This window comes from Alosa sapidissima, chromosome 15, assembly GCF_018492685.1.
Source record: "Alosa sapidissima isolate fAloSap1 chromosome 15, fAloSap1.pri, whole genome shotgun sequence".
Classification (NCBI taxonomy): Eukaryota; Metazoa; Chordata; class Actinopteri; order Clupeiformes; family Clupeidae; genus Alosa; species Alosa sapidissima.
Window position 1 is genome coordinate 32,638,221 of NC_055971.1, and position 16,623 is coordinate 32,654,843.

The following is a 16,623-nucleotide window of genomic DNA, read 5'->3' on the forward strand; positions in this document are numbered from 1 at the left end:
TTTTACTTTACAGCTCTGTCCAGAGGGACAGTATCCTGAACTCACCTCTTCTGTTGACGCTGACACTGGTGTTTTGCGGGCACTATTTAATAAAGCTGCAAGTGTTGGAAGTGTGTGTGTGTGTGTGTGTGTGCGTGTGTGTGTGTGCGTGTGTGTGTGTGTGTGTGCGTGTGTGTGTGTGTGTGTGTGTGTGTGCGTATGTGTGTGTGTGTGTGTGTGTTCGTGTGTATGTGTGCGTGTGTGCGTGCGTGTGTGTGCGCGTGTGTGTGTGTGTGTGTGTGTGTGCGTGTGTGTGTGTGTGTGTGTGTGTGCGTGTGTGTGTGTGTGTGTGTGTGTGTGTGCATGTGTGTGTGCGTGTGTGCGTGTGTGCGTGTGTGTGTGTGTGTGTGTTCGCGTGTATGTGTGTGTGTGTGTGTGTGTGTGTGTGTGTGTGCGTGTGTGTGTGTGTGTGTGCATGTGTGTGTGTGTGTGTGTGTGTGTGTGTGTGTGTGTGTGTGTGTGTGCGTGTGTGTGTGTGTGTGTGTGCATGTGTGTGTGTGTGTGTTTGTGCGTATGTGTGTGTGTGTGTGTGTGTGTGTGTGTGTGCGTGTGTGTGTGTATGTGTGTGTGTGTGTGTGTGTGTGTGTGTGTGTGTGTGTGTGTGTGTGCGCACGCGCGCCAGTCTCTCTCCACACTTCACTGTGAGCGCCTCTGTCTCCTCCCCTCAGGTGTGTCGTGAGTACCAGCGTGGGAACTGCACGCGCGGTGAGAACGACTGCCGCTTCGCCCACCCCTCCGACAGCACCATGATCGACACCAACGACAACACCGTCACCGTCTGCATGGACTACATCAAGGGACGCTGCACCCGAGACAAGTGCAAGTACTTTCACCCGCCACCCCACCTGCAGGCCAAGATCAAGGCTGCCCAGCACCAGGTCAACCAGGCTGCCGCTGCCGCCGCTATGGTAGGTCTGCCCCCTCAAACCCCCCCCTCACACTGACCAATCAGGGCATAGCCTCACCCCTCTCCACCTCGTCCACCACGACAGCACATAGTCCAGGCACCACTCCCCCCTCCTCACTCTAGGAGTCATGTCCAGTTGTAAAGGTAATGTGTGTTTTAATGGTTTACTCTTTTTTCTTCTCAAAGCCCAACATGTGCATAACAGTGTGTTGTAATTAACCCTCGTCCTTGTAACTAAGTGTTATAACATGCGTTATAACGGTTTATTACAAAACCAGAAGTGCTTGTTGAACGGGTGCTCAGTGTCACTCGGTCCAGTGATGCCAGTTATGCCTTGTGCCACCCCCTGGTCAGGCCACTTCTCCTGGAGTGCAGTCGGTTTAATGAGGCCACTATCGCCATTCACCTCAAACAAACACTTTCCTTTTACACATAAGGCTCGGAGTGGCCAGAAGCACTCTTGATGACCACCAGGGGATGCTGTGCAAGGCATAATTGAATTCATTACATGTATTGTTTTGTGCCACTGACTGTGGACCCTAAAAAAACAGTAGGCTTGTTCTTTGTGACCTAATTGCTATTTGCTAAAGTAGAACCAGTGAGCGAGCAGTAGCTGTAGCAAGCTTCTCTCTTCCTAGCACAGTAAATAACCGTCTGTTCTTTACACCAAGCCAGTAGTTATGACAGTAAACAACACAAGTAGCGTTACTGTGCATGCATTAGTCTTGTTTGTTGTTGTATATTGCATTCCGATGATTTGTTTTTGTTTATTTGTTTGTTTGTTTTCTCACCTACCCAAACTGCACTGCTGCCCCCATGGTGCACCTCTGCTTGCTGTTTATGTTAATGCGCTTGAACCCCATTGGCCCATTGCCGTCATGTGCTCGCTGCCTGCTAATTAAGACTCAGTCGGCTGTCAAATCACTGAAGCGACCCCTCGAGACAACCTTTGACCTGGTATTATGACCTTTCACCTTTTAGCTTGGCATGTAGCTGTATGATAGATGATAGACTTGAACTAAAACATTTTTTAATTTTAACTATTTTAACTATTATTTCTATTTTATTTCTTTGTATGTTTTTCCGTTTGTGCAAAGAATTCATAAACGGGGTGATCAATTGACTGTGACACAGCCAGTATATTCTGAATATTCTAAAACAGCATGTCTAACATTTCAAAGCCAACCACAGGATTGTGTGCGACTGGTTGTCTTTCAGAATAACAAATAAGCCTAGCCCATCACAGTCAATTCATCACTTCTACCTCAATATAAGAAGATTGGAGGAACATTTAGTAGTATGTTACATGTGATGTGGCATGACTTTTCTTTTATGTGAGAGTCAAAGTAATATTTAATTATCTTGCATGTTGATCCTTGTTTCTAGTTTCTAGTCCTGCATGTCTAGTTTGGGAATGGGTGCTCCCATAGAGCAGTAGTTAACATGGTGTAGACTTCTCTATCAAGGAGCCAGTAGCGCAGCCTTGTTAATCTCCTTTCCCCTGTTGCTTCAGTTTGCCCTTGTTATGCTTTAAAAGGCCATTTCTCCTACCGAGTTTCAGTCCTCAACCAGATCTGACCTGATTTGGGATGGACCTGACCAATCAGAGACGATCTGACCCTGATTTGGGATGGGCCTGGCCAATCAGAGACAGATCTGACCCTGATTTGGGATGGGCCTGGCCAATCAGTGGCCAGTTCCGGGCCAGGTCCGGCTCAGGTCTGGCTCAGGTCTGGCTCAGGTCTGGTTTCGGTGTGACTGAGATTCGGCTTCTGTCTGGAGCATCTTCCTGAATCCCTTAGGCATCACAGTGGCAGTGTAAAGTCGATGTCTATTTGAGTACAGCTTTGGGAGAATGATGCCTGCCTTATTTGTATACTTTACTATGGTGGTGTTGTTCTTTGTGCTTCGTTTGTTTATGACATGGTATATATTCATTGATGTGCACATTAGTCTAGTGTCTGCACCACTGTCTTGCTTTAAACAGAGCAGAGTAGCCCAGCGCTTGCTTGCTGGTTGTTAAAACAAAGACATTGATGTGCAATACATGGCAAAGGTGCTTTCTTGACCTCTAACAAGATGTATGTTCTCTCTATTTCTCCACTTCACCTGTCACTCCGCCTCCCCCCCCCCCTTTCCCCTCCATCTGATTGGCAGGGACTGCCGTCCATCTTGCCTCCGTTACCAAAGAGACCCGCACTTGAAAAAACCAACGGTGCCACTGCCATGTTCAACGCTGGCATGTTCCAGTACCACCAGGCTCTCTCCAACATGCAGTTCCAGCAGCAGGCCGCCTTCATACCGTCAGGTAGGGGGCGCCCTCACGCGCACATTCACCTTTGACCTTTCAGCCCTGACCCCACAAGACCCTGACATACATAGTGTGCTATACAGTATCGGGAGTAACTCTATGGTGATTATTCACTATATACAGTATTATGAGTAACTCTATGGTGATTATTCACTATATACAGTATTGTGAGTACCTCTATGGTGATTATTTACTGTATACAGTATCATGAGTAACTCTATGGTGATTATTCACTATATTCAGTATTGTGAGTACCTCTATGGTGATTATTCCCTATATACAGTAGTGCGCTATACAGTATCATGAGTACCTCTATGGTGATTATTCCCTATAGACCCTTATAGCCATTTCAATGGCCCTTCCGGTGGAAACAACAGAAAACAACATTGACCTAATGGTAACTTGGGGACAAAAAAAGACACTTGTTTTGTAGAGCATTAGGCTAAAGTCTGATTCATTTTCATTTCAAAGTATCTGCATTGGTTTTGAACGTTTCAACCTGAAACCCTTGGAACAGATTGAAACGGTCTATATAGTGAGTAACTCTATGGTAGTTATTTACTGTACAGTAAGTACCTCTATGGTGTTTTTTCACTCTATAGTAACTCTATGGTAGTTATTTTCTTGCATAGTGCACTATACAGTATTGTGAGTAACTGTATGGTGCTTATTCAACACATAATGCACTCATTATAATGAGTACCTCTATGGTGGTTTTTCACTCTATAGTAACTCTATGGTAGTTATTTACTCTATAGTGAGTAATTCTATTGTGGTTATTCACTAGTGCACTATGACGTGAATGGGTGGAGGTTTTTTAACACAGGCTAATAACATTTCTGTATGCTAACCACATTGTTTACTGCCTGTGTAACCACTAACATAGACGCTAATCAGTCACTGCATTCTCTCATCCCTCTGTCCTGGGCTGAGTTTCACAAAGGCTTATCCATATCCATCATTCAGCAACAAATAAAGCTCTAGGAAATTCAGTCCAGTGCGATACAAAAAACTTGTGGAAGCACCACTGCAACTTCACTATCTATTTTAGCTAGCTTTAGCTAGGTAGCGCAAATCAGTGGGTGTGTTGGAGTTCTGGTAGCACTGCACAGATCTGGCAGCATCTTACAATACAAACAAGCATCACGTCCAGCCAGATCTGCACAACAACGGAAGAAGTTGAACATGCCCTGATTTAGCTCTACCAGAACACAACCCTCGGAGAAGTTGAACGTGCCCTGATTTAGCTCTACCAGAACACAACCCTGGAAGAAGTTGACTGTGCCCATTGATTTAACGTTACCAGAACACAACCCTGGAAGAAGTTGAACGTGCCCATTGATTTAACGTTACCAGAACACAACCCTGGAAGAAGTTGAACGTGCCCATTGATTTAACGTTACCAGAACACGAAGTAAGGCAATGCGCTGCCTTCAGAAACAGTCCTTGTTGTAACCTCTCTGTACACCCAATCCACTAAAGTGTAAGGCCATTTTGAGCCTTGTCAGTTTATTTTATTTGCCCCATGCCCGCTGCTACAGGCTAATGTAGTTGCTAATGCAAACCACAGTCTAGCTCAAAACTCCTGCGATTAACATTATTTTGCTCCCGAACAGAAGTTTGAACATGTTATCGTCCATAAATAGACCCCAGGCTGCTTTAACTCTGGATCATCCCTTTGAGGGAATCCAAACAGCTCTTAGCAAGACTTTCACTCATTTCACTCAGAAAGGAACCATTCTAAACATGAAAAGAGAATCAAATTCAGCCAGACACACACACACACACACACACACACACACATTCACTTAACCAAACATGAAAAGAGAATCAAATTCAGCCTTAGACTTCAATAAGCTCACTGCTACATCTACTAGCTGTGCACCCATGCAAAGCATAGACATAGACACACTAGGGAATTCATGTTTACTGGTGTTTCCTGTGATTACTCACTCTTTTCACACACACACACACACACACACCACACACACACAGACACTGCATTGTGTCTAACTCACAGAGCTATGCTGGAGCAGTCAGGATGAACCATCATTACCAAATCTCATAAGCATGCACACACATAGACACAGAGACAGCAATGTACACATATTCACATCCCCCCCCCACACACACACACACACACACTCACATACCTACACACACACACTCACGTACCAGCCCCCTGCCCCCACCGCTTCACCCAACCCCACCCCATGTCACCCCATGTCACCCCACGCCACCCCACCCCCATCCGACGGCCCTAAAAATAGCCCCACTGCCAGCACTAGTGATTCCATGCCATCAGGGCGATGAGATCAGTGGGCACAGCGTACACTGCCTTGTGCTTGGCAGACTCCAGGATGGCTTCAACACACACACCCACACACACACACACACACACACACACACACAGGCAGGCCACATCCATCCACCACCTAACTAGATGTCCAGGACATAAACAGAAAAGAATAGAACAGCATGTTCTACAGGACATGAACAGAGTAGAATAGCATGTTGCACAGGACATGAATAGAATAGAACAGCATGTTGCACAGGACATGAACAGAATAGAACAGAATAGAACACAACAGCATGTTGTACAGGACATGAATAGAATAGAACAGCATGTTGTACAGGACATGAATAGAATAGAACAGCATGTTGCACAGGACATGAACAGAATAGAATAGCATGTTGTACAGGACATGAATAGAATAGAACAGCATGTTGCACAGGACATGAACAGAATAGAATAGCATGTTGTACAGGACATGAACAGAATAGAACAGCATGTTGTACAGGACATGAACAGAATAGAATAGCATGTTCTACAGGACATGAACAGAATAGAACAGAATAGAACAGAACAGCATGTTGTACAGGACATGAATAGAATAGAACATCATGTTGCACAGGACATGAACAGAATAGAATAGCATGTTCTACAGGACATGAACAGAATAGAACAGAACAGCATGTTGTACAGTTTCACAGGACCCCAGATAAATATGTCTCAAGTTGTTCAGCACTGTTTGTAGACTAATTGAAATAGCTGAGAAACTGTGTCCTCTGCACCTCCTGACTATGGCCTTGATGTTGACCTTGACCTTTTCCCCAGGATCTTACTCTCTTCCTTGTCTGTTCTTTGTCCACTGTCTCTAATGACTGGGTGTGCTGGCCTGTGTGACCTCTCCTCCTCACTCTCCCCCTTTCTGACCCTCCTCCTGTCACAATGCATGATGACCAGGCTCAATATTGTGCATGACACCTGCAACAAGTGTTGGTAGGTGCTGGTGTATCTTTCTTCAATTGGTGTGTTTTGTTTTTTTTTTCTTTTATGGGCACTCACACTCTGTCCCAAACCACATGCCGAGAGGGAGAGAGAGACTAAAAAAGAAAGTGTAAGCCAGAAGAGCCTGTTTATAGTTTGATATTGAGTACTAAATAATTGAATACTGAAACATTGATTACTGGATCATTGAGCACATTAAGTACTGTAATATTGAGTGCTGAAACACTGAGTACTGAAACACTGAGTAATGAGTCATTGAGTACTATATCATTGAGTACTGAATCATTGAGCACATTGTGTACTGAATCATTGAGTACTGCAACATTGAGTACTGAAACATTGTGTACTGAATCATTGAGTACTGAAACATTGAGCACATTGTGTGCTGAATCATTGAGTGCTGAAACACTTACTACTGAAACACTGAGTACTAAAACATTGACTACTGAACCATTGAGCACATTGAGTACTGACACACTGGGTGCTGAAACATTGAATACTGAAACATTGACCACATTGTGTACTGAATCATTGAGTACTACAATATTGAGTGCTAAAACACTTAGTACTGAAACACTGAGTACAAAAACACTGACTATTGAATCACTGAGCACATTGTGTGCTAAACCATTGAGTACTGAAACACTGAGTGCTGAAACATTAAGTGCTGAAACAGTGCTGAAACATTGAGTTCTGAAACATTGAGTAATGAAACATTGTCATTACTTTGTCTTATAGCTAGAACAGTTACATTCATACAAGTAAATACTCATGCCAGAATGTATCCCTCTCATCGAAGAAACTTAAATATATATATTTATATAAACTAGTGGCTGTGTTTTAAATCTGTTTATTGTGCTACTGGTTGTATGCCAGAATTCCCCTCTTACTGAGTAAAAACTTTAAATGCACATCAGAACAGAGTAGAATGTATGCAAAGTTACTGATGTTAAATGTACTGCATTACAATGAGGTATTGTTTTGATCTATTTTCCTCGCTGTGGAATGTGGCCCCTTGCTTTACAGTACAACAGCATGTCTCTCTAATGTACTAGACAGCTTGTCACTGATAGAGCCTGACTTTAATCTCTACTCATCACACGGCCATTTAGTCAAAACAATGTGATCCTTTCTGTTTTAATGTCACGTCTACACCTCTCTGTTTTAATGTCACGTCTACACCTCTCTGTTCATCGGCCTTGTTCTGCTTTTCCCCCCTACCAAGTTCCCATGATGCACGGTGCTACGCCAGCCACTGTGTCCGCTGCCACCTCATCCGCCTCAAGTGTACCCTTCGCCACAGCCAATCAGGTTTGCTCCCTTAAAACGCCTTTGTTTCACATTTGTTTGTATGTCTGTTTGTTTTGAATCAGTTTTTTTTTGTTGAAAGCACTTCTGCCTTTAAGAAGAAATTAAAAATTGGACAAACAGAGGTGAACATTCCCGGTGGACATTTTGTTTAAGCAACATTTTTAAATTGTTCACTTTAAACTGCAACCAATGACATTAAATGATAAGCAAAGGCAAAAGCAATCGTCACAAACCTTTACCTCTGTTTGCCAAATAGTAATGCACCTCTGGATTTAGTATTAACGTACCCCTATGGTCAATTTGTAGTACACCCCAATGGATTTAGTCATAACCCCTAATCATGGTGTGTACAATACCCTCTGGATTGTTTGGGGAGGGGGGGGGGGGGGGCAGTTGAGCTCTGACCCATAGCCCTGTAGAGCAGCAGGGTTCTGCGTGAGGCAGGTCTTTCAGAAGGAGCTTCCCCATCATGTTGACCTACTTGCTGACACAGATCCTGCTACAGTATTTTAGGCATCTTCAGCAGCTCTGTTTAGCCTTTCAGAAAAGAAATAGAAATAAAGCGCAGCCTAGTGAAACCATACAGTACAGGCTTACAGACAAGTATTTATTACGGTCCTTGATAGGAGCATCTGGCACAGTAACCATCCATTTCCTGAGCCCAATTTAATTTGAAACTCTCATCCCTTCTCATTTTCGAGGACTCGCCAGTATCAAAGTCGACAGCCCATGAGTATATGCATTTGGTATGTATGAACGAGCTCATCATCCTTAGATTAATAACAAAGTGCTCTCTATATGCTGCGTCCTGTACGTCACACACACACACACACACACACACACACACACACACACACTAACACACACACACACAACACACTAACACACACACACACAACACACTAACACACACACACACACTAACACACACACACACAACACACTAACACACACACACACACTAACACACACACACACAACACACTAACACACACACACACACTAACACACACACACACACACACACTAACACACACACACACACACACACACTAACACACACACACACACACACACACACACACTAACACACACACACACACACACACACACTAACACACACACACACACACACACACACACACACACACACTAACACACACACACACACTAACACACACACACACACACACACACACACTAACACACACACACACACACACACACACACACACACACACACACACACACACTAACACACACACACACACACACAGGCTCCTTGCACGGCTCTTTCCCCTGGTCGCCTCTGATAAATGTGAGCGATCTCTGCTTCTCTCTGTACTTTTCTGTCGCCTTTTGCTGATTGTGTCACAAGGCTCGGTGGTCACGATTTTCTTTCTCTCTCTCTCACACACACACACACACACACACTGTCAACCCCTTACAAACATCTGCTTTTGTGCTGCTGTGATCTGGCTTAAGAGGGAGAAATTAGTGTTGTTCTATGTTGGGGGGGGGGGGGGGGTTAAAATAAGATGAATTAAGAAGTGGACAGAAACACATGAGCTTTACTATTTGGGGTAATATTGGTCCAGTTACTTCAATCATTGGCGTTCTGTGAAAGTATAAACCTTCTCAGCTCAGACAAGTCCTGCGTATAGAAGCCCAACAGTAGATAGATAGATACAGTAGATAGATAGATAGAAAGATAGATACTTTATTGATCCCCAAGGGGAAATTCAAGTAGTAGTGCTTTCGTAGCGGCCGTCCTGGAGACCCTGTTTTTATGTGTAGCGTTAGCGTTCTCACTCTATCTCTCTAGCTTTCCAGCACAGCACGTGTTGTGGGCCTCTTCTTGGAAGAACAGTTGTGTGTGAGCGTGGGCCAAGTCTTCACCTCTAGTGATGACCACCTCCCCTGCCCACCTTCCTCTCTGCTCATCCTACGCTGAGGGCTCTTACGATGGGGATTTAAAACACAAAACCACCTGATGTTGTTGAGTCTGTAAAGACCTGTGTCATTTGTTGGTGTGTGCTTTCCCTGCACAGTGTTGACGTTCTGTGTGTTCTGTGTTCTCCCCCTAGATTCCAATAATATCTGCTGAGCATCTGACTAGTCACAAATACGTGACTCAGATGTAGATGTTCCACTTTCGCGAGCAGTAAGTTCCCATGATCACACACACACTAACACACACACACACACACACACACACACACACACACACACACACACACACACACACACACACTAACACACACACACACACACACACACACTAACACACACACACAATAACACACACACACACACACACACACACACACACACACACACACACACTAACACACACACACACACACATACTAACACACACACACACACACACACACACACACACACACACACACACACACACACACACACTAACACACACACACACACACTAACACACACACACTAACACACACACACACACTAACACACACACACACACACACACACAAACACACACACACACACACACACACACACACACACACACACACACACACACACACACACACTAACACACACACACAAATACTTACACATTAACACAAATTGTGTTTTACTGAATTCCTGAGTTTGCTGGCCGGCAGTGCCTCCACAGTCCTCCCTTGTTTGACTTGTAATGGTGATCTTGGCAGGATTTAAGAGTTTCAGCATCCTACGCAGTTATGGCGGCAGAGTCAGATATTTATAGAAGAGTATTTTGTTGGCCTCAAGCATGCGCCCAAATAGAATCCTCATTGATTCTGTTTTGTTGAGTGAAAATGCTTTTATATTGAGCGTGCCATTGCTGTGTTGCTTTGCAGATCGTGTTGGAGTGAACTGATGTGTGACCATCTGGAGATCCCCACCATGAATGCAGGAATTAATAAACAACAACAACGATGACAACTAGAAGAAAAAAAACAGATGAGGAAGAAGAATCAGAAAATGAGGATGAAGAAGAAAAAGAAAAGACCGTGAAAACACACAAAAGACAAAAGACCGTAAACACACAAAAGACCGTAACAACACACATTTCTTTTCCTTGAATGACATTGTCGTGCATGCCACCTTGGGTCGACACAGACTCTCCCCAACCCCTCTCCCCCTCTTGGGCTCATCTCGACACCTGGGGGTCAGCCGCACGTCGCTGATGGCCTGTGTATTTCTTATCGCTCCTGGTGACCTCTGTGTGCCCACCTCTCATCATGAATGCAAACAACCAAGACATGTCTGTCTTAGCCGGACTTCAGTTCCTTTGGATTTTTCTTTACTTTTGAGTCCATCGGTAGACCAAGAAATAACTCTTAAAATGATTTCTTATTATGTGTGTGTGTGTGTGTCTGTGTGTGTGTGTGTGTGTCTGTGTGTGTGTGTGTGTTTCTCTTCTTTTGTAGTTTACACAATAAAAAGTGTAATAAAACACAGAGACGTTGACAAAACAAATAGAATTGTCATAGTGAAGAATTGTCCTAGATCATTTTGCATGCACACAGTATACTTTCAGTAGGTTGCACTATTCCTTAATGACCTCGATTGTATAAGGCAAAGGGGGTCGGAGGGAGGGGTGGGGTGGGTGTACGGGTGGGGTTAGGGGTCAGGGGTCAGGGGTCAGGTGCGTGGGGTTCAGAATCATCACTTCATGACAGATGAATGTTTTTTCTGGCTCAAACGCGCTGCAGTGAACCTTTTAAAGCACATTGAGGCTTTCTTAGCTTTCGTGTTGCAGACTGCACATCAAGTGCCATACACAATACTTCTCATCCAAATAGAGACAGATAGAGACAGACAGAGACAGAGAGAGAGAGAGAGACAGAGAGAGAGAGAAAGAGAGAGAGAAGAGACACAGGAGGAATGTACACCATTGGCCATGTGTTCACCTGTATTATGCCTTTAAGTCTATAATGTGACCCCGAACTGCAGTGGACGAGCAACTCCATCCAGCCAAGACCGGGTCTGACTCTGCTTCGGTTCTGAATCCGCTCTGGGTCTGAATCCGTTCTGGGTCTGAATCCGCTCTGGGTCTGAATCCGCTCTGGGTCTGAATCCGTTCTGGGTCTGAATCCGCTCTGGGTCTGAATCCGTTCTGGGTCTGAATCCAGTCCGGTGGAGCCTGCTCTTTGGGTGGAGCCTGCTCTTTGGGCGGAGCCTGATCTTTGGGGCATCTCTTTCTTGCCTTCCTGTCACAGGAGCTACAGATGCACAACAACACGTGTCTGCATCCATTTGCCATTACGGATCTAGTGATTGTGTCTGACGGCGCCATTACGGATCTAGTGATTGTGTTCTGATGGCGCCATTACGGATCTAGTGATTGTGTTCTGACGGCGCCATAGAGAGACAGAGTTCCAGAACTAGTTGCCATTTGTTTCCCTGTTTCCTTTCATTTGTTGTGTTGTTGTCTCTCTTCACACATCCAATGTGCTGTTTCCCTGAGATTGTTAGTTGTTTCTCCTCAGAAGCATGCAGTCTGCAGACTCAAAGGCTTTATTGGCCCAGAGATGTTGAACGCACTTTGCTCTTCTCAAATCTGGGGGAAGCGGACAGGGTTGAGCTGAGGAAAACAAGAGAGGGAACAGACAGACAAACTGATACATCTCTCTAGATAAATAAAAAAAACAATCCATAAATATATATATAAATATATGCATGCTTAACCAAATGAATATGTGGAGAAGATGACAGGGCAGACACTGTGTTTTGTGTTTTTTTTTTTTTTTAAATATGAGTTTAATTGTTTGCCTTTTTTAAGAAGAAAAGGGTTGTATTGGTATTATTTGTTTTGTAATGATTTGATTGTTCTTCATGTTCTTGAAAATTAAGAATTAGATTAAGAGATTGTGGGTCTGGTATGTATTTAAAATATTTTTTCCCTGTTGTCAGAAGATGTTACTTTAGTCGTGTGTCAGTGGCTATTTTAAAACACAGATTTAGCAAAAGTTGTTTTTTTCCATAGTGTTTGTTTGTTTGGTTTAATGGTTTGTTTGGTTTGGACATTAGCTGAGTGGGTGGCGTAGTGAAACACCTGTGTGGGTGTCAGAGTAAGAGTCACGCACTTACGTTTGGGAAAACTACAAGTTACTTAAATGGAATCCATCTCGCTGGCCCGGGCCTGTGGATGTCTTTCAGCCTAATGTATTCCTCTGGGTTCAAACCGGCATCACTCCACACACACCTGGTCTAGAGCAGGAACAACAGGCGCAAGGGTACGGAACACAACGGGGGCAAGAGGGCGACATGAAATGATTGTATGTTTCTGTAAACCAAGGCCTTAGAGCACACATACACAGTGAGATTTTTCAAGTGCCACATCGTATGCCATTTTCAAAACCACACGCTCATCTCTGACACAGCACAGCCTATGCCACTCACAGGATTGTGTTCACCTTTATTTGCCAAATGATTTATGCCATCTCATCATTTTGATCTCATGGTGTTACAAGAGACTTTGTTTCTTTATTTGTTCCTTACTAAAGTAATTGTGTTTTTTATTTCGTAGTACTAAAAGCTTGGATACTGTTTTTTTGTTGTATTCGATTTTACAAAACTTTTGTAGGATGAGCAATTAGAGGTAGTGTGTGCTTGTTGTGTTCACCATAACATTTTTTTGAATATCCATGTAGTCTTGATTTGAGTATTAGTGGTATAATTGTAAACTAAATAACTTTTATTTTTTAGTGAAATGTAAGAATTTTGTTTATTTTTCCGTAAATGTTTGAATTATTCGAACAAAGATCTTTTATATGGATATCTTACATGAGGAAATACTTGCTAAGGAAGACATTGAGCTGTTGCAGAGGCAGCAGCAACTGCTAATAACAGTATAACATTGTAGTGAGTGTCTGGTTTGTATCTAGTTATTCTAATTAGATGACAAGTAAAAGAAACAGAAGAAGAAGAAGGGAAAAAAGTATACAGCTACAGAATAAAAAAATAGAGTTCTTAGATGTTAGAGGTATTTTCTACTGTGTTGATTTCAAATAGTAACTATTGTTTAAATATTTCCAATCTCCCTTAGAGGCCTGGCCTTGTTTAAAGAAAAAAAAGCTGCATAAGACCATTCTGTTGGAGGCATGAGGTGTGCAGGAGGAAGAGCCATGGCTCTGAGATAGACCTCCCTTTCATCGCCCACACAGTTGGTCAATTACAAGCACGAGTTGGAATGTAGGGGATGAACGTTGACTTTTTTGCACTTCTGTATATAGTCAAAAAAGAGAGAATCGTGTATAATATTGAGATCTTATTTTGAATAATAAAAAATGTCTATAAATATGAGGAATTTTGCTAAGGATAATTTGAAAAAAAAGAAGAAAAAAGACAGGCAGAACAAAAAAAATTGCTTGCAAAAAGTGGCACTCATAGAACTCGGATATCCCCCCCCCCCCCACCCCCTCCTTCTGGAAATGGTGAGAGAATAAACAAAACAAACGTTGCCAGGGGGACAGATTGAAATGTTGTGTAGGTGTACTGATTGGTCGCCATACAATCTGCCATCGATGGGATGGAGCGTTTTGCTATCACCCACATAGCAGTGGTGTGGCAGGACCATACCATAGGTCAAAGGTCAAATCCCACTAAAAAATATGAATCCAAAACCCAGTACCGTTCCATAACTTCAGCCCCAGGGGTTTTGCATGTTAAGGGGGAAGAACAAGATATCTTGAGATTTTAAAAAGATGAGAAGAAAAGATATTAACTTTCGAAAAACAGAGTATTATTGAATACATAAACATGTTATACAACAGAACTTATTTATGGTAAACAGTTATAATATCAATGTAATGGACATAAAGAGAAAAAAAAGAGTACAAAAAATAAACAATGTTTAAACTATTTGTTTAAAAAAAGATATGAAAAGACTCACTGCGGTTATAAGAGTAGTAACATCTAATACAGTACACACATACAGTACACACACATACAGTACACGCACCATAGCTATAAGTATGTTTTCTCTGCTCATTAGTCGTGCTTGAGGTAGATGAAAGTGATAGTCACTACATTGACTTGTAGACAGAATATTAACACGGCAGCAGGATTGGGTTCACTTCTGGTTTGGCCCTTATTCGGCCATCTCAATGACCTTGAGAGCCATCTCAATGACCTTTGGAGAAACTGTATTTTGTTAGGTGACAGTCAAGGTCAGGGTTAGATGGTTGATGTGTCAACCACCCAAAGGAGTTGAGCTCTGGTGTTTGGTGGGATCGGTCACTTTGTCACCTACTGAATGTGCACATTTATGATACAGTGTAATCTGAGACTTCACTTTTTTATTTGATTTGGTTCTGCTTGTAGTGCTTAATAATGTATTATGTCCTCTGCTGCGGTTTTTTTAAGCTAACGGTATCATTTAGAGCTTTTACGAAGGGGTTTCCATCGTGTAGCCCAGGTGTTGGAAAAAGAACCTTGATGACCTGGATTCATAACAGACAGATGCCACAATCTTAAGCCATAACCGACAAAATAATCAGCCTGAGATATGGAGATAGACAAAACAGTGTGTGTGTGTGTGTGTGTGTGTGTGTGTGTGTGTGTGTGAGAGAGAGAGAGAGAGAAAGAGAGAGAGGGAGACAACTTATTCAGCAGATTCAACTGGTTGTGATCTTTTTGCAACATGCATCCACTCAATTAGGCTTCCACAGGTTGGTGAAAACTCCAAATTAGAACTCCGTCAGACAGCATTCTGTATGTTTAATCACAGGACTTCATCAGGCACAACATCGCTACACAATGAGAACCTTTTCAGTTCGCTTTTAAGGCTTTATTTTATTCTTGCTGTTATGAATTTTGAGGAAAAAAATGATAAAAAAAATATATAAATGAATTAAATAAAAGTGGATTTGCTCTAAGAATGTGTATTTGTGTCCATATGTATTTGTGTTGGTTCCCTGCTGTGACATTAATCCTGCACTTAGCTGATTGTTCCTGTTCTGTTCTGTCCAGTGTGCTGTTCTATTGTCTGTTGATAGACACTCCATGGTGACTATGCCATGTACTATCCCTGCTCCTTAGACGCCTGTAAACCTCATAGTGACATTGGACATAAGACAACAGTGGAAGCCAATCAGTCACGCTCCAAATTGGCATTTGGTGATTTCATACAAATGCCCTTTGCTGTGTTTTAATTAGTTTTTTAATTAGACATCAGAGCTTGTCGATGTTCCAACACTCTTGCAGGGAGACCGCGCTCCAAACCAATTAATCTTTGGGCCTAACGCAGGTGCCTTAATACAGGGACTGAGCTTACATACACACATACACACACATACACACACACACACACACACACACACCTCATCAGCTTGTAGTTGAAGTGGAGCAGGCTCTGAAGGAGACCTAACGTTTTTGTTCAGTGACATTACACTGAAAAGGTTGTCAAAAATGCTCTCTTTTCACTTTAGTGTTCAACCAATGGCACTTCAATGGTGCCTTTTGCTTTCTCTGTTGTAGTATTGGGATTTCAATAACAAAGATGAATGTCTTCATTTGGACTGAAGTGAATCAATCTCAAGCTGCCATGTCAGGGTATTTATCATGCTATGTATTTTGCAGTGCACACACACACACACACACACACACACACAGACAGACACAGAGACACACACAAACACACACACACACAGACAGACAGACACAGAGACACACAAACACACACACACACACACACACACCTGTTTTGCAGTTGTTTTTTTAAGCTCAGCTGTTTGAGCTTGTTTTGTTGTAAAT

At 42.9% G+C, this 16,623-nt stretch overlaps 1 protein-coding gene across 9 annotated transcripts in view; it reads left to right on the forward strand.

Moving 5' to 3' along the window:
- Window positions 1-11,343, forward strand: part of LOC121683251 (muscleblind-like protein 1) — a 96,860-nt gene extending 85,517 nt beyond the window's left edge. For 4 of the 9 annotated variants that reach the window (XM_042062798.1, XM_042062795.1, XM_042062796.1 and 1 more), the window contains 7 exons: window positions 708-947; window positions 3,104-3,254; window positions 6,505-6,540; window positions 7,775-7,860; window positions 8,562-8,606; window positions 9,948-10,024; window positions 10,722-11,343. In XM_042062798.1, coding sequence (XP_041918732.1) covers window positions 708-947; window positions 3,104-3,254; window positions 6,505-6,540; window positions 7,775-7,860; window positions 8,562-8,606; window positions 9,948-10,004 — 615 coding nt within the window. In that variant the 3' untranslated portion in view covers window positions 10,005-10,024; window positions 10,722-11,343. The remainder of the gene's footprint in view (window positions 1-707; window positions 948-3,103; window positions 3,255-6,504; window positions 6,541-7,774; window positions 7,861-8,561; window positions 8,607-9,947; window positions 10,025-10,721) is intronic. The other 5 variants (XM_042062799.1, XM_042062802.1, XM_042062801.1 and 2 more) reach the window with 5 other exon arrangements.
- The last annotated feature ends 5,280 nt before the right edge of the window (window positions 11,344-16,623 follow it).